Below are 18,130 nucleotides of genomic sequence, written 5' to 3' on the forward strand. Positions count from 1 at the left end.
GGAAGGAAGGAAGGAAGGAAGGAAGGAAGGAAGGAAGGAAGGAAGGAAGGAAGGAAGGGAGGAAGGAAGGGAGGAAGGAAGGAAGGAAGGAAGGAAGGAAGGAAAAGGAAATCTTTTTTTTTAAAGAAGAAAAAAAAAAAAGAGTCGGGGTGCTCATGTGTGTCTTACAATGTCTCACAAAGCTTCAGGGCTTTGTAAGGAGAGCGATGGCATCGGCCCCTTCCCCAGATGGGGAAACTGAGGCACGGTGGTGGATCGGCTCCAAAGGTGCGTTTGGCTGTGAGGAGCGCTCATCATTTCTGCTCACAAACCAAAAGCTGAGGGGGTTTGTTGAGGGGCAGATGGGCTCGATAAATTTATCTCAACAAATACTTCCTCATCCCTCGCTGTGGTTCTCCGGTTGGGCTGGCCCCTCTGTTTTTGTCGTCTGAGTGGTGCCCTGAAGCTCCTAGGAGGGAATTAGAGTTAATTGCGGTTCTTGATGATGTGCACAAAGCAAACAGCTGAAAGCTGGGGAAATGTCAGGGCTGTGCTGCGGGCAGCTGCCACTGAATGGGGCAGTGTGGGTCGGGGTCAGCCAGCGCATCCCCCCACCAGGTGCAAGCGACGCATCCCGACTGCTCCATCGTCCTCTACTTCCAAGAGCGAGAGGATGAGTGCCTGCAGGCCATCAGGAGCGAGAGCCAAACACCATCCGCCGGTGGGCAGCGAGGTGAGAACCAACGTGCATGGGAAGAGGGTTTGCCGCGGGGTTGGGTGGCGGTGGAGGGGTGGCAGAATCCTTGGAGAGCCTCAAGGAGAAGGGAGAGAGGGGACTGGGATTGCACCTGGGGGACAACGGTGTGCAAACAGCCATCGGGGAGCAGAGCCCCACAGTTATGGCACTGACCCTCACCCTGCCACGCAGGGCGCTGTGCCCCCATCTGCCCCCTGCTCACCACCGTCAGCATTGCGCAGCGCCCCTCACCCCTTTCCCCTCCCTGATTCACTCGGCTTTAATGCAGAACATGTTTTGAGCAACTCAATTTTTACATATCCGGGACTTTTAAGCAGATTAACTAATTGGATGTTGGGTGGGGTGGGTGGGGGGAGGTAATAATAATAAATTAACCATTTTTAAAGCGCTGCTTTTGGACATTTTGTTTAACCGGATTCAATTTCCATCCCCCGACGCAGCTTGCCTCAAATTCTGGGTAAAAATTATCTCCCAGTGAATAAGAAATGCGTCATTCAATGGGTCTCAGATAATACAAATGTAGAAATGAAGCGCCTCAATAAATGCACGTTGAGGTGCATAATTGCATAAGCAAGAGTGCGGGGACGAAGCGCCTCCTCTTAGCACAGGAAAGCCACATTGATTGGAAAAGGTCCGTTCTGCAGCCAGGGGAAGGAATCACTTCAGGAAAATAGCCAAGAGGCAGAAAAGAGCAATTAAAGTCAGTGTTTTATCACAAGTTTCCTGCTCTGGCATTCTGCTGTGGGCTGTCTGGGTGCAGATAACCGTGTAAAGGTGTGCAGGTGCCACCAGGAGAGCAGCCAGAAACGGGGCAGCAGCCAACAGCACGACCTCTGCCCATGGTGAGCCCATGGGAATGCTGAGCAGCAGAGTCCCATCAGAGAATGGGGAACGCTCCTTTCCTCTTCACTTCTTCTCCTTGGGAAGCTCATTCCCATTCTGCATAACCATGAAGAATGTGGGGTTTGGGGTCGCAGCAGGTCAGGAAAGGGAGATGGAGTGGGAAGAGGGATCTCTCCATCCCAATGACTTTATTCTCTGTGCAGCTCCTGACTGGCCTTGCAAGAGATGGATGCACTTATGGGACAGCACATAGACGTATCCAGATGCCCCCCAAAAATAAAGCAACCCCTTGCAGAAACAGTCCCATGCTTCATTCTCCTGCAGAAGTGCAGACATACCTCAGTGCTGCAAGGCCAGCCCTGCAGATCTCTCCATCCTGGCCAGATACCTTGCAGAATTCAGAGGAAACTAATTAAACGTGTCTGAGCCCACACTCCCTAGCTGGGAATAGAAGTGGCTCCAGGTTAATAACGTATACCTGCAAGGTTAATCACATCCGTGTGCGAGGAGAGCTGTCCTGAAGTGTGATGTCTGGGTCTCTCCTGCTCGTTTCCAAGGCAATTTGGGAGACCTTGAAACGCTGACATGGGGCTGAGGAAAGGAGTGAAGTGCAGCTATTTGCTCTCCAGCAAAAGTCTCATGGTGCAGTAACTGCTTTCTTCCTCCAGGGCGATGTCCCACAGCTGCATCTGCTCTCGGCGTGTCCCCATCCTCCCCTCCCTCTGTTTTATTCCCTCCTGTGTCATCCTGGGAGACCTTTGCATGTTCTTAGAGGATGGAGTGTCTCTGCTGGCCACACCGCTCCTGGAAAGCTGCTGGCTCCCCTGGATCCCCCAGATCCTCCCGTCACCTTCCATTAGGACAGGACTCTTGGAGGTGGCAGTTTGGTGGCCACATCCTCAGATCATCCCATCCTGTCCCTCTGTAGGCTGCCGGACAGCGTGGGACGGGGTGAGCTGCTGGCCAGCCATGCCTGTGGGTCAGTCCTATGCTGTCACCTGTCCTGATGTCCCCCACATCTTCAAGAAGTCCAAAGGTGCAGAGCTATGAATGCGAGTGCTCACCCTATGGTATCCCAACCTGGTCCCTTGGTCCCACCGCTCCACCCTCTCCAAAACCTCACGAGCAGCACAACTCAAAGGATGGGTGGATGGGATGATGCCAATCAGGAACATCCCCAAGCCCTCTCGTCACCCAGAGGATGCTCTCCCTCTTGGGCAGAGCTCGGTGGCACCTTCTCCAATTGGGTGGCAGCAGAACAGTCCCCAGCCCCTTTCTCCAGCTGTAGACCCAACTGCTGCCCCGTTGGCACAGCACATAGGGATGGGGTGTGCTTGTGCTCCCATGGTGCCCACCATGCTCCTGGCTGGCTGTCAGCATTTGGGCACTGCCACGATGTTTGTGGTACGAGTGGGCATTTTTGGGATGCTGATGGAGAAGCTGGGACCAGCAAGTGGCTCAGACCCCTCTTCTCCCCGCAGCACTGATCCATAGGAACTGCACTGAGGTGGGATGGAGTCCCCCCAGCCCACCCTACTACAGCGCCTGCGAGCTGGAGGCTGCTGGGAGCAGCAACAACACCGAGGCCAAGGCAAGTGGGTGCCTTCAGGTCTACCAGGGGCCTCACCCTTGTTGTTTAGTGGATCCATAGCTTGGTTGGATGATTGCACAAACCTTGTGCAACCCAACGTGGATGGAACTCCCATCACCTGCTTTAGCTGGTGCTTTTCCTTCCAGAGAGGCTACTTCATCACCATGAAGGTGCTCTACACCTGTGGCTACTCCACGTCCCTGGCAGCCCTGTTCCTGGCCATTGGCATCTTCTCCTGCTTCAGGTAGGGCTGGAGGAAAACCTACGAGCAGAGCTGGGAGGCGTCCAGATCCTCCCTCACAGAGATGCCCCATGGATGTCTTAAAACCCCCCCAAATTCCCTTTCTCCTCATGAACACAGCATGTCTCTTCCATAGGAAGCTGCACTGTACCAGGAACTCCATCCACATCCACTTCTTCTCCTCCTTCATCCTACGTGGAGCTGCTGTGCTCATCAAGGACGCCGTCCTCTTCTCTGATGAGTCTGTTGACCACTGCACCATGTCGACGGTGAGGTGCTGACGTGTGCTGGTCCAGAGCAATAAGAAACAAAAATAAGAAACACAGAAGCAGTGACTACAGAGTCATAGAATCATAGAATGGTTGGGTTGGAAAGGACCTCAGAAATCACCTCATTCCAACCTCATGGGCAGGGCAGATAACCACTAGATCAAGAACTGTCTTCAGAAATGTCTCCCAGACAGGCTTGGGTGGGCATCAGGAGGTTCACAGCAGCATCTCTCTTTGTGGGATTTGTCTGTACAGACAGTGTTCTCGCCCTCAAGGTTCTCTCCGTTTGGGTCTCAGCACCACTGAACCTTTCCTCTGCCTCACCCTCACAGGTGAAGTGCAAAGCATCCATTGCCTTTGTGCAGTACTCAGTGTTGGCCAACTTCTACTGGCTGCTGGTGGAAGGCATGTACCTGCAGACCCTGCTGCTGCTCACCTTCACCTCTGACCGGAGCTACATCTGGTGCTACATCCTCACTGGATGGGGTGAGCCCGTGACCCTGACCCCTCTGGGGGCTCCCAGGGTGCAACCCAGGAGCTGGGTTAGATGTAGGAATGGACCGGGAGGTGACGCATCACCGTCAACGGCCATCATCCCTTTCTAAGCCCTGGAAAAAACTGCTGTCATCTCCAGGGCCCCAGGATGTGGGGTTGTGGACGAGGGTTGGAGGGAGGTGCCAGAGCTGTGGGGTGACACTGTGTCCCTACAGGTGTCCCCATGTTGGCGCTGTGTGTGTGGGTGGCCACCAGGCTGCAGTACGACAACCATGGGTAAGGGCAGCCACTTCTCCTCTTCCTCTTGCCCACGTGCCCCCTGTGCAAGCCAAGGGGACAGCCCTCTTGCTAGGGAAGCTCAGGATGGAAGGAATGGGGCAACAATTTATTTTAATGCTGCGTCTGCTTTCTGGTGGGGCCTGAAGACCCCTATGCAAACGATGCAGGAGAATGAGACCTGAGCTGTAAACGGGTTTGTTCTCCTCTCCCACAGGTGCTGGGATGACTACAGCAGCCCCTACTGGTGGGTGATCAAGGCTCCCATCCTCCTGGCCATATTTGTGAGTATGTCCCCACCCCAAGCATCCCATTCAGAGCAGGGCTCTGAGACAAGCTCCAATGGCAGGTGAACTTCCTCATCTTCCTCAATGTCACCAGGATGTTGGCGCAGAAGATCCGATCCCCAGACATCAGCAAAAACTACAAGCAGCAGTACATGTGAGGGCAGCTCCCCACACCTGGGTTGTTGGGGGGACGTAGGTTTCCTTGGAGGAGAACAAAGGATGGCTCAGGGCCACCAAAATCTCCAAAATCGTCGAAATTCAGCTCTGCTGATGTTGTCCTCTCCACAGGAGGCTGACCAAGTCCACGCTGCTCCTCATCCCCCTCTTTGGGGTGCACTACGTGGTGTTTGCTCTCTTCCCTGAGCACATCGGTGTGGATGCCCGGCTGTACTTTGAGCTGGTCCTCGGTTCCTACCAGGTGCAGACGTGGGGAGATGGGCAGCTGAAATCCCACCCCATCCCACCATAAGCTTTCCCAGCCCCATCCCTTCCCAGCCCCATCCTTTCCCATACCATCCTTTCCCATCCCCATCCCTTCTCTCCCATCCCATCACTTCCTATCTCACCCCTTCCAATCCCATTCCATCCAACCCTATTGCATCCTTTCCTGTCCCATCCCCATCCCTTCCTAACCTACTCCATCCTATTCACACCCTCATCCCACCCCCATCCCATCCCCATCTCCGTTTCCATCCTATACTTTCCTATACCATCTCCATCCCTTCCTATTCCTATCCCTTCCCATCTCCATCCCATCCCCTCTCTTCCCTTCTTATCCCTATCCTTTCACATCCCATTCCTTCCTAATGTATTCCATCCCAATCCTGTCCCTATCTCCATCCCTCCCTACCTCATCCCATCCCATCCTACTCCACCCCATAGAGTAGGGTGCACATAGCCCTTCTCTTTGGCTGAAATTTGCTGTTTCTGTGTTTTTAGGGGTTCCTGGTGGCTCTGCTGTATTGCTTCCTGAACGGGGAGGTGGGCGTCCAACACACACGGGATCCCCCTTGCTGGCACCCAAGCCCCTCATGGAGCAGTGCAGCACCTATGGGTGCCCCAACTGCCAGCACAAATCCTGGTGTCACTTCAGGTCCAGGCTGAGATCAAGAGAAACTGGGGCAAGTGGCAGTCATCCATGGAGAGCAACGTCTTCAACATGGCGACCCAAGACTTCACTGCTTGATGAGGATGGCGGTCAGGGGACATTCCTCCCTAAGGATGGTGGTCCTAGAACCAAAGGGGATTTGTAGGTTCTGGGTCCTGCACTCTAAGTGCATGGCTCTGGACGTATGGTGTGGGGGCTTGGGGTGGAGTGGGATGGGATGGGATGGGATGGGATGGGGGATGGGATGGGATGGGATGGGATGGGATGGGATGGGATGGGATGGGATGGGATGGGGTGGGATGGGATGGGATTGGATGGGATGGGATGGGGTGGGGTGGGATGGGGTGGGATGGGATGGGATGAGGTTGGGATGGGATGAGGTTGGGATGAGATTGGGATGAGGTTGGGATAGGGTGGATTGGGGTGGGATGGGATGGGGTAAGTTGGAATGGGATGGGATGAGGTGGGATGGGATGGGGATGGAATGCATATCCTGAAGTTTTAGCTGCCCATCTCCCCACATCTGCACCAGCTAAGAGCTGAGGACCAGCTTGAAGGACACCTGGCATTTTTCATTTGGCACTAGAATGACAGCTGAGGTGGTTTCAACACTGGAGGGATCCACCAATGTTTTTTTTTCCCCTTCTTTTACTTAAGAAATGCATTCCCTTATGGGAAGATGTCAACTCACAGCCTCCAGCAGCCATCATGGGGTGGGAGAAGCCACCACTGCAGCCCATTCTGCTCACAGCACCCCATCTCCTGCCCTGGTTAATGCTGTCCCAGCATCCAGAAAGGTGTCAGATGCCCCTTCCCAGACCTCTCCTGGCTGTTCTGATCCACCAATCTCAGCAGAGCTTTTCAGGCTTTCTGGGTTGTAATTTCTCCGCATGGCCAAATGCCCCACTTTAAATAAACCCCACAGACTGTCCTCATCTCAGGCAACCAGATCTCCTGATATCCCACCTGGTCTCACTAAGAGGCAGCAGACCCCAGACCCGATGTGGGGTGAGCTGGAGGATGCTCCCCCTCTGCTCACCATGGAGGCTGATTCAGGTGGGGAGAGGAGGTCACAGACTCACTGGGGCTGGGGATGCTCAGTGTCACCATGGACATAAAGCTTTGCAAAGCATCGGGTTTGCATTTATTTCCTGCTGGCAGTGGGGTTAAAACAGCACCCCAAATCCCCTATTTTAGGGCTTGCCAGGCATTTAATCCACGGTACCCCCAATGCCTGCAAGGCAGGAGCTCATGGTGGGCACGGAGGGCACGCAATGTGCCAGAAGCAGCTCTGCTGCACCCCTACATGCACCGTGCCCTATAGCAGCCTATATGGGGTGGCACAACGGGGCCGGGTCTTCCCTATGGCGCTGAATCCATCGATCCCCGTTCCCTGGGGATGCAGCCGGGGCGGTGTTTTGCCTCGGGGGGGTGTTTTGCTTGGGGCCGGTGGGTGGCACTGCGGCCCTACGCCGCGGGCGGTGACAGAGGATCCACGGGACAGCCCCGAAACCACAGCGGCCCTACGGCTGTCCCAGGATCGCCGGCACCGAAGGACTGTGCCCCCCCCAGCACCACGAGAGGAAGGTAAGGGGTTCGCTGCCCACTGCTGGGTGCCCGCAGAGCTTCACCCCCATCTCCATCCCCGCTCTGGGATGTGCCTCACACAGATCCCGTGCGCAGTGCTCGGCACCAAACCCCATTCTCCCACCCCAAAGGCGCTTTCGCTGCTGGATTTTGCACCCACTTCAGCGTCATGGGTACCCCGGGTACCCAACCCCCCAGTCTGTGCCCACCCTGCGGTGCCCACAGCCCCCAGGGGCACATCCTGGTGCTCCCATCCTCGCGTGCTCCCCATAGGGTTTGCCCTAGGCTGCGTGCGAAGAAAAACACAAGATTATAAAGGCTTCCTAGGAGTGGTAGGGCTGGGATCCACCAACAGGAAAGTCCCCACAGCCACAGCAGGGGGATGTCCCCATCCCTGCCCTACACCTGCAAATGCACCGGGGCTGCTCTTTGCTGGCTTGGAGAAAACCCCTCGGTGCAAAGCCGGGGTTCTTCCCTTGGTGGTGGGTGCTCATTGATTTGGGGAAGATGGCTGTGGGGTGTCTGGGGCCAGAGAGGCAGCAGAAGGGTGGCATGAAGCCTTCAGACCAGGCCAGGTGGTTGCTGCACCCCAGAAGGGATCAACCCTACGAGATGGGTATGGACCTTCTGCACCCTCCTCACTGCCCCCTCGCCTGCCGTGCACCCCAAAACATGAGAACAGCACCCAAAGTCCCCCCCAGGAAAGGCAGAACACACACCAGGACACCTTCTCACACCATCCCTGAGCTGGATATGACTTCTGGGTCCGGCACAGCACGGCACATGGGGACACAAAGTGCTGAAGCAGGATGGGTGCAGCATCACATCGCTCAGGGATGTGGTCCCGGGACCTTTTTGGGGCACGTTGGAGCAGATGGACCCCGGAAGGGTCTGTGCTAACGGGGCCGGGCGCTGCCACCCCCTTGATTGGCGCCGCGGGGAACGAATGCCACAGCTGAGACGGCCGAGGGTACCTGAAGGATCCGCGTGTCCTCAGGTTTCACTCATGACCATCTGACAGCAGCAGCAGCTGCGCTGCCAACAGGCGCTCGCGGAGCCAAAGGAGCCGAAGGAGAGGGAAATTCTGGCCCCGAAAATTCTCTCTTTGGGATTTCGCTTTTTCCACCCAACGGTAAGCGCCGGGTCCAGCCCTGGGACAGCATCGGGCTGCTGGGAAGGGGCTCGCGTGGCCCTGGGTTCCTCTTTCTTCTTGGGGTTGTGCCATGGGGCACCGCTGCAGGAGGTGGGTGTTGGGGGGTTTATTGCCTTCAGCCCCCCCTCCCCCGTGCCAAAAACAGATGGGGACGGGGGGTGGCGGTGCTCAGAAGGGCACTGGGACGCGGTGACTGTGGTGACACCGGCAGTCCGGTGGCTTTGAGGGTTGGGGGTGGCTGAAAAGTCCCAAGTCGCCTTTCTCCTGGCTTCTCTTCCTAAATATAAGGGGATCTAAATATAAACCCGGCCTGGGCCAAGCCAAGGTTGCAGGAAAGGTCTGCTGTGCTGCGCAGTGTCCCCTTTCCAAAGGCGCTGTCCCCACAGGGACGCACCTCTACGTCCCCAGTCTGCACAAAACAGGAGAACAGGGTGGGATTCAGCTCTGATTTGGGGTGAGAACCCCCGTTCCTGGTGCATGGGGCATCGCCAGGGCCGCTTTGGGGGGGCCAGACACCACGGTCCTCCCATCCATGGTGACAGTCGCTGTCCCACGGGGCACAAACAATTCGTCCTCTGCCCACACCACTGCATGGAGATGTGGCCAAAATATGGGGACGCGCTGCAAAATATTTAATAGTGGGTATCACTGAGCATCACTTGCAGAACACCAGCAGGATGGTTGGACGTGTCCTTGTTGTATGGAGACCATGCAAGTGTGGGTGGTGATGCTCTGAGCTGTTCCAGGAAAATCCCTGATGTAATAACAGACACTTTTATGGGAATTGGGCAAGGGACGCTGAGTCCCACGGGATTCAGCTGTGCTAATATTTGGAGAGCATTGTGCACACCCGGGGCAAAGGGTCCCTGAGGTTGTGTGTTCTCGTGGGAAGTCTGATGGAGTTGGGGAAGGAAGGGAGAAGCAGTCGGGCATGAAGCAGGAGGTGCTTTGTGGTAGGTGATGGTGGAGGAATAATGCAAGAAATAAGGGCACGAGGGTCCAACGTGGATCAGTTTGGGTCCGGAGGTGTCCAATTCCAATGGGGGGAAATCCTTTAGGATGTGGTGCTGCAGGGACCACAGTATTGCAAAGCCTGTGTGATCTCCATCCTGAGGACCCATTCCCACCACTGTGCACCCTTGGTGCCCGTTGTCACCCCCTCTGGGATGAGCTGCCACCCCGCTCCCAGCCTGGGCAGGACGGGGTTACCATCAGTTGCTGGGGGATGTTGCAACCTCCTATTTCCATCTGCGGGCAGCAGAGCATCCCAGGACTTCGCAGCTTGCAGCCTATGTGTGCCACCCCCAGCTCCGAGTACAGCAGGGTACCGTGGGGGCATTAAAGCGCCCATGTCCCATACAGGATGATTAGCAACCAGTGGATATCGTGAAATTAATTTCCACACAGCTCACGGGTTCAGGGCAGGAGGAGGGGAGAAGGGCTGAGCAAGACAGAAAGCAGAAGCTTGGCGTGTTCCTCCCTTTGTGGGGTGCATGAGGGGAAGTGGCTTCCCTCCTGACAGCAGTATCTGGATTTGGGGGATTGGTGGTGAACGTGAGTCCCAAATGGGGAAGGGCAGAGGGATGCTGAGGGCAGCACGGTGGATTTGGCTGTGCAGAGCAAGCTGGGGAGCACAGGGACCCTTTGCGTGGAACCCCACTGGCACCCATTGCTCAGAGACTTACAACAGGGGCAGTCCTTCCTCCGAAGCACACCACGAGGAAGCAAAAATCCCACCCGAAAACCCAGCATGCACTTTTGCTTTAGGCCACGCATCCGTCCCAGCGGTGCGGGTGCTGCTGTGTGTCCAGTGGGTGACCTCTGCTGGTCCCCACCGAGTGGAGGGACCGTGGTGACACTGAGGAGCATGGCATTGTTTTCCAAAGGCAGCTCTCCTGTTTTGCTGCCCTGCTCCCAGCATGACAGATGCTGTCTGGAAGCATCCTGAATTCCTGCATTCCGGAATGCACCAAAGCACCAAGCAGCACTGGGAGGGCAGCTGGAGCAGCATCGCCTGTGGGGATTTCCAGACACCAAAAAACCTCCGGAAATCACAGCTGAATGCTGGCAAAAAGCAACCCTTAAAGCAGGGCAGCCAACAGACAGAGCACGGGTATGGGGAGCTGAGAGGGGGCTGCATCCCCCTTGGGGTCAGGAGGGGCATTTATTCGCAAGAGAACAACTTGGAGACGTTGCATATCTTCCCAGGTCGGCTTTGTAATGCAGTCACAGCCAAGCATTGAGGCACGGCCGTATATCTGGGGATAGCAAACATCAGGCTGTGAAGCAGCACGCTGTTGTCTTACCGAAAGGGACATAAAGTTGTTTATAAATGGGCTCCTTTCGCCCGGCGGAGCTGCGCTGTTTGTCCCAGTTGCTGCTGGAAACTCGTCGAATCCCACAAACACTCGTGCAGCTCCCTGGGCTTTGCTCTGCGCAGTGTTAAATCTTCAAGCACAGCTCCCCACTGCCTGCACTATTCCCAGCAAAAATAAAACGCTGACATTTTTCTCCATTTTCCCTTTTTTTTGTTTTTGTTTTTGGGAGGGAGGAAGGGCAAAAACGCGCTCCACAGGACTTTCTCAAGCCACAGCATCCTTAAAACAATACCAGGATTATCTTTCCTCCAGCCATCAGCAAAGACCTGTGTCACCCCTTGCACTCGAGCACCATCATAACCTTAAATATCCACAAACAAAACCAATGGCAGCCAATGGCATTGCCACCACGGCGCGGTGTCCTGCTTCCCAGCCAGGATCAAGAGGCTTTGGTGATATCTGGGCTCCTTCTGCCCAGCCTGGGCCTGGCCCTGCCCTCCGCTGCTTTCTGCTCATCCCCAAATCCCACATCTGCTCCCCACTGCGGCTGCCACCCCATCCTGCACCCTCAGATGGGGATAAATGAGCAAGGGATGGAGTCAACCTGGGTTCTCAGCTGGTTTTGGGGTGCAGGCAGTAAGGAAGGAGAAGAGTGAGGCTCTGAGCAATGTGTGCCAGTGGGGTTCCACGCAAAGGGTCCCTGTGCTCCCCAGCTTGCTCTGCACAGCCAAATCCACGGTGCTGCCCTCCAGCATCCCTCTGCCCTTCCCCGTTTGGGACTCACGTTCACCACCAATCCCCAAATCCAGATATTGCTGTCAGGAGGGAAGCCACTTCCCCTCATGCAGGGCTGTGTTGTGCTGTGTTGGGTTATGTTGTGTTGGGTTGTGTCAGATTGTGCTGTCTTGGGTTGTGCTCTGTTGTGCTGAGCTGTACTGCATTGTTTTGTGTGAGGTGGGTTGGGTTGTGTTGGTTGTTCTGTGCCGTGCTGGACTGTGTTGAGTTACGTTGTTCTGTGCTGTTTTATGCTGTGTTGTGTTGGAATGTGCTGCACTGTGATGCTCTGTTGTGTCGTGCTGTGTTGGTGCACGGCAGGCTCTGCTTTCCATCCCGCAGCCCTTCAGCCACCAGGTGCTGGCTTGCCTCCATCCCCCAGCATCAATTTCTCACAGCTCCACACGTGGGCAGAGCTGGCTGCTGGCTGCTGTCGGGGCACGAGCTAATTGTTCTCCTGCTAATCCCCGCTGCAGGGATGCCCCTGATGTTATGCATTTGGCTGAGCAGCACTTGGGTGAAGGGAGCTGCTTTGCACTTCTGGTGGCCGCGCAGGTCGGTGCTCTTCTTGGACTTGAGGCTCTGTGTGCCTCTGATGAGCTGTTCACACCATGCCCCTGGCACTGGGGTGGTTTTATCCCTGCTGGAGCACTGTAGGCACTGTCACAGAGGCACTGGTGTCCCATCAAACCAACACTTATCTGTGGGGAAAAGAAGCCTTGTGGAGCATTCTCCTCTGATCCTAAGCTGGTGGGCCTGGCCCCAGATTCAAGCAGGTGCCAGAGGCTGGCAGTGCCCCCAGGGCAGTGGGACCCTTCTGCCAGCCCCACACCAGCGTGGGGCATGGGTTCATTGGGACAGCAGTGCAGGTCTGCATTTGAGCCCTTCTATTTCGGGAAGCAGAGATTGAGTGTAGAATCGGTGAATATCCTGAATTGCAAGGGGTGAGTGGGGATCATGGAGTCCAACTGGTGGCTCCAATGCAGGAGCTTCAGATCTTGGATGTGGCTAACATCTTGCACCTCTGGGTATCCCCAAAGGGGATGGTGGGCCTGGAGGCCGCAGAGGAGCAAACCCCAAGTGGACACAACAGCATCCCTTTGGAGGACCTCCTGCTTAGCCCCAGCATCTCCCTTTTGTACCCTATGGCCATGCAATGTTCAGCCCAGCAAAAAGCAAACATAGGGTCAAAAGCGAAGCTGGGGTCGTGCACACACTTTCCCCTCCTGCCCCGGCTCCCAGCAGGGAGGAATGAGCAGAGTCATGGAGCTGTGGAAACCCGACCCCAAGCCTGATGGCCGGCAGCAGCTGGAGGCTCGGCCGCCTCCACCGGCACCATGCACTGGGGATAGGGCTGTGCTGTGGGTTCTATGGGGCAGGACGTGGGCCGCGCAGCACCCTATGCACTTATAGGGTTTGCTGCAGGGTTGCTATAGGTCCATGCCTCTCCCAGCAGCATTTGGAAGCTGCATCACAACACCACTGAGCACGAAGAGCCCCGGCGCTGTGCCACCACTGCAGGGATCAGCGGCCTTTGGCAGAAGGAAATCCATTCTGCACAATGAGATGCAGCTCAGCAACAGCAAGGGAGCGTGGCAGTTCCTCAACGCAGCCATCCGCAGCGATGCGAAATCAATACCTCCCTTCGCCTTTGCTTTTATCGCTGGGTTTTACAATCACTGCAGGAACGCATCGATCCGATGCACCAAGGGTCTGCTCCCAACGGACCTACAAATGTTCTCCCTAATTACAAAGGGTTTCCAGCTCTCAGCATCCAGCAAGGCAGTTCAGGGCTGGGGTGTGAGGAGTACTGATCCTAACGCTCTGTCAGGCTCAGCTGCTCTGTAGCACTGCACAAAGCATCGGGCGTGATGCTCAGGGCGCTGCTGGTCGGTGGGATGCTCGTCCTGGGGAGGGGGCACGTCCCTTGCCTCACCCTCCCCAAAACATTTCAGGACTCTGCTCCTGGCAGCACTGCTCATTCAGACTGAATTTTCCTGTTTCGTAGGATGATAGAATGACATGGGTTGGGTTTTCTGTGAGTTGGGTTTATGAAGCTGGGGGGGAAACCTGCTCCCCACCTGCTCCCCGCATCTCTTTTTGTTGCTCTGCTTTTCAGTGGGGCCACCCTCACCTCTCCCCCCAACGGCCCCCCCAGTTCTGGTCTGGAGAAGATTTCTATAAGAGCCATTCTTGCTTATTTTGGCTCACAATACGACTTCAGCTCCTCCCCCTCCAGAGCAGAGCCATGCAGTGCTGTAGGGCACTCAGGTTCCTACCGATGGGATTGGTGCTGGGAAATGACCACCAACCACCAGGACTGAGGTCTTCTGACCGAGGAACCTCTTGCTTGCACGTAAGAGGAAAGCTTTGGTCCTTTGCAAAGAGCTGGAGCAGTGCCACTGGTGCTGAAGGTGTTTGATTTGGTTGAGCAACCTTGGTTGTGAAACTGCATACCTCATGAGCCAGCTGGTGCAGCGCCAGGGAGAACGGCAGTGAGTGAGATGATGCTTTTTCGGTTGGCTTTGAGAGGGGAAGGGGGAAGCAGGGTGCATGGAACCCAGGTGTGTCCGTTTGGATGCGATATCCGCATGCAACCCAAGCATTTTTCTTGTGATCTCAGTGGTTTTGGAGCTGTTGGCTGGAAGAAAGCCAACTGCAAAAGCCAACCAAGAACTTCCCATCACCAAGCTCACAAACGCCTTCGTTGTCCCCACTGGTCACCGACCAACCTCAATAAAAGCCCCAAACTGTTCCCATCCAGCACCACTTTCTGAACCCCGCTCTCCCCAGCAGGTCGGGCGCAGGCGTCCCGCAAGCAGAATGAAAGCATGGCCGGCCTGCCGCACATCCCGGGCCCCGAGAACCTGCGCCCTTTCACCCCCGCCTCGCTGGCTGCCATTGAGCAGCGCATCGCCGAGGCAAAGGCGCTCAAGCTAAAGAAGCAGCAGGTGGAGATGCCTGAGGAAGAGGAGCTCAAGCCCAGCAGTGACCTGGAGGCTGGCAAGAACCTGCCCCTCATCTATGGGGATCCCCCCTTGGAGCTCATCGGGACCCCCCTGGAGGACCTGGACCCTTTCTACAAGGATAAGAAGGTGAGGGAGAGTGCTTAGCCTGTGGGTGTTTGGTGCAAGGCCCTACAAAGCTCAGAGCGTGGGCTCCTCCTTCTTCCATCCATTCCTCTGGGTCCCACCTGAGCCCATCTTGGTGAGCCACAGCCCCACGTTGCTCTGGTTCCTTCTCCTCTGAAGCAGAGCATCCCTTCCTTGACCAGGAGATTCAAAATACGCCCTTCAGAAGGCGTCGCTTTATCCGTGGGGTTGTGCCGATTTGTGTCTCACCTCTCTTTTCTCTGCAGACATTCATCGTCCTCAACAAAGGGAAGTCCATCTTCCGCTTCTCGGCAACGCCTGCGCTCTACCTGCTGGGGCCCTTCCACCCCATCCGGAGAGGAGCCATCAAAGTGCTCATCCATTCATATCCTTGCTTCAGTCCTGATGCTGGGAGGGAAGATGAAGAGGGCTGGGGGTGTTTTCCGGTGGTCTCATGAGTAATTCTCATTGGGTTGGTCCCCAACCATGACCAGGATCCAGAGCTAGAGCTTTTGTCCCTTCCCAGAAGCGGGTGCCAAAGGTTTGGGGCAATTTGGTGGCAATCACCAAGAGCTGTCCTAGCATCATTTTGGTTGGAACAAGGAGAACACCTATAAATGGTGGCGCTTCCTAAGATGAGGCCCAAGCCTTCCAAGCTGAGAAGTTCTTGGCTTCCTACCCATGAGAAGGGGGAGTCTAGGCAACAGCCGCAGCAGTTCTCCTTGACCAGGTTGTAAATTATTCAGCATGTTCATCATGATCACCATTTTAACCAACTGTGTGTTTATGACGATGAGCAACCCCCCAGCGTGGTCCAAGAACGTGGAGTAAGTCCCTGCTGGACATGGGGGGACATCCCAGCCTGAAGGGATGGGACCAAGGCTGGGACAGGGCTGTCGTGATCCAGGCATCCTTCAGAGGACCAGAAGTGTCCTTGGGAGCTGATGGTGGCCCTCTCCATCCTAAATGCCCCCGTTTAAGAAGGGACATCCACGCTTTGCATCAGGCATTGCAGAGACAAGTGCTTCAGTGCTGCCCAAAATCTGAAAGGAAGGGAAAAAAGCAATTTTTTGGTTTTTTTTTTTTGCTGCAGTTCTGCACAGTAGGGCTCAGTAGGGTTTAAAGAGAAAACGGTGCTGATAGTGCATCAACAGCAGTCAGAGGTGGTGCAGGATTGTCCCCATAGGTGGAGAGATGTCCCAGCTGACCACACTGAGTGGAAGTTAGGGGAGAGCCTCCCCCCCGAGCATCCCCTGAGTCACCATTCCCATTTTTAGATACACCTTCACTGGAATATACACCTTCGAGTCCCTCATCAAGATCCTGTCCAGAGGTTTCTGCATCAATGACTTTACATTCCTGCGCGACCCGTGGAATTGGCTGGACTTCATGGTCATCTCCATGGCGTGAGTGCAGGGGGACCCTGGGGACCTCGGGGACCTTGGGGACAGCGTGGCGTGAGCTTCACGCCCTGTCCTCTGTCATCCTGCAGCTACATCACCGAGTTTGTGGACCTGGGGAACATCTCTGCTCTCAGAACCTTCCGTGTCCTCCGTGCCTTGAAAACCATCACGGTGATACCAGGTGGGGCAATTAGCTGTGCTCGCTGCTTCATCTGCAAAAGCTTCTCTCCTGCCAGACGTGGCTTTTTTAGGGCTTCTTGGGGATGCTTCTTTGGGTTTATGCCCCCAGTTAACACGATCCTTACAGTTTCCTCAGTCCTTGGAGCCATAAATGCTTTCCCCCCATTGCTGAGCACTCTGCTATCAGGATTGGGATATTTAATGGCTCTCAGTGCAAGCAGTGAACATTTAACATCAACCCCAAATATCCATCGTGCAGCATTAGGGACACGTTACCAAACAGCTCTGAGGGATGCTTCCCAAACCTGATACCATTTCAAGACCCCGTGTGGACACAGAAACAACTGGTCAGATTAGATAAAATTGCAGTGGTAATTTATCATCCCACTCTCACTGTGTCCCTGTATCTTCCAGATCTTTGGGCTTCCTATTTGAATAATTTTATATTTCCTCCCTCAAAGCTAAAAATTGCGCTTTGGAAAAAGTGCACTTTGTTCTTAGTGCCAGGGCTCTTATTTCTGGCACGCCTTCCCCCCCAGGAGGCTCTGCAGAAATAGCAGCTGCAAAAATAAGCTGGTTTTGAAGGGTGGCCGTAATCATTTTCCCAACATAGACGAGCCCTGGGAGAACAGGATTTTACCTAAATAGTTTGGGCAAATGGGGAACAGCAGGGATAAAATTCCTATGCCTTCGGGGATGTGCCTCCATGCACTTTGCTCTGAGCTGCCTGCAGCTCGGTGTCAGGATGTCCCGGTGTCACCCATCACCCATGCAGACAATTCCTCGTCAAAAGTCCGCCGCCGTCTGCAGAGGAAGCGAGTTAATCCCGGTGCTTAATGCAAACTGTCACTTCCATCCCCTGTGCTCGGATGCCGGAGGGTTTCTCTGGAAGGGACCAGCTGGCTCCCGGCTGCCTGCAGGACGGCACATGTCGGGGTTTGGGGTCATGGGGGTTTCTGTGCAGCCGAAGCCGAGAGCGGCGCAAGGCATCGGCCGCTTGGGTTGGCGAATCGCTGGCCTGTGTGCTGTGGCCCGTTCAGCAGTTTGGGGCTGAAAAACAGCTAAATCGCGGTGTTTGGGAAAAACTCAAAGACGAAAGGAATGGCTGGCTGCCAGCAAGGGTGGGCTGTGAGTTGCGACGCCCAAGTCAAGGCGTGGGGACAGCTGGCTGCCCTGCTGCAAAAGGGACGGTGCCCACCGATACGTGGGGTCTGGGTCCATGGGGTGAAACTGGGCATAGCCGTGTCCCTGCTAAGCCCAGAGCTTTGGGAAGCACCGTAGCACGTCCTCCATGAGCAAACGAGCAGTTAGCTCAGCAGGGCCGACTCCCTCCCAGGGCTGAAGACGATCGTCGGGGCGCTGATCCAGTCGGTGAAGAAGCTCTCGGATGTCATGATCCTCACCGTCTTCTGCCTGAGCGTCTTCGCCCTCATCGGCCTGCAGCTCTTCATGGGGAACCTCCGGCACAAGTGTGTGAGGTGGCCGCCCCTCAATGACACTCTGATGGGGGACTTTGGGCTGGGTGACACCACGTTGGCCAACGCAACGCTCTACGGCAACTTCACTGATGGCATCGATGGCAACTTCACAGGCAACAGCACTTTTGATTTTGAAGCCTACATCAACGACGAAGGTAAGGACTCACTGCTACCCTTCACAGTGGTTTTCAATTTACCCCATTCTTCCTCCATGTCTGACCAAGAGCGTTTGTTCCCCTGGGTCTTCCCGTTGAGGTGCTTCAGCAGGATTTGGGTTTTGCAAGAGGATACAGCTAGTG

General features: G+C 55.4%; 2 protein-coding genes across 3 annotated transcripts in view; both read left to right on the top strand.

Annotated features, from left to right (window-relative positions):
• LOC122188342 (vasoactive intestinal polypeptide receptor 1-like) overlaps positions 1-5,924 on the top strand; it is a 6,509-nt gene extending 585 nt beyond the window's left edge. Inside the window, exons 2-13 of the mRNA XM_042886548.1 lie at positions 598-712; positions 2,508-2,615; positions 3,061-3,170; positions 3,317-3,414; positions 3,548-3,680; positions 4,013-4,166; positions 4,391-4,451; positions 4,669-4,735; positions 4,801-4,892; positions 5,027-5,156; positions 5,678-5,719; positions 5,832-5,924. Coding sequence (XP_042742482.1) covers positions 598-712; positions 2,508-2,615; positions 3,061-3,170; positions 3,317-3,414; positions 3,548-3,680; positions 4,013-4,166; positions 4,391-4,451; positions 4,669-4,735; positions 4,801-4,892; positions 5,027-5,156; positions 5,678-5,719; positions 5,832-5,924 — 1,203 coding nt within the window. The remainder of the gene's footprint in view (positions 1-597; positions 713-2,507; positions 2,616-3,060; positions 3,171-3,316; positions 3,415-3,547; positions 3,681-4,012; positions 4,167-4,390; positions 4,452-4,668; positions 4,736-4,800; positions 4,893-5,026; positions 5,157-5,677; positions 5,720-5,831) is intronic.
• Positions 5,925-8,451: 2,527 nt separating this feature from the next.
• Positions 8,452-18,130, top strand: part of SCN4A (sodium voltage-gated channel alpha subunit 4) — a 29,514-nt gene continuing 19,835 nt past the window's right edge. Inside the window, exons 1-7 of one of the 2 annotated variants that reach the window (XM_042886547.1) lie at positions 8,452-8,565; positions 14,472-14,773; positions 15,037-15,155; positions 15,508-15,597; positions 16,048-16,176; positions 16,263-16,354; positions 17,690-17,986. In XM_042886547.1, the coding sequence (XP_042742481.1) occupies positions 14,510-14,773; positions 15,037-15,155; positions 15,508-15,597; positions 16,048-16,176; positions 16,263-16,354; positions 17,690-17,986 (991 nt within the window). In that variant the 5' untranslated portion in view covers positions 8,452-8,565; positions 14,472-14,509. The remainder of the gene's footprint in view (positions 8,566-14,471; positions 14,774-15,036; positions 15,156-15,507; positions 15,598-16,047; positions 16,177-16,262; positions 16,355-17,689; positions 17,987-18,130) is intronic. The other variant, XM_042886546.1, reaches the window with a different exon arrangement.

Source organism: Lagopus leucura, unplaced genomic scaffold (genome assembly GCF_019238085.1).
Source record: "Lagopus leucura isolate 7727_CA_CO unplaced genomic scaffold, USGS_WTPT01 Super-Scaffold_100059, whole genome shotgun sequence".
Taxonomy (NCBI): domain Eukaryota; kingdom Metazoa; phylum Chordata; class Aves; order Galliformes; family Phasianidae; genus Lagopus; species Lagopus leucura.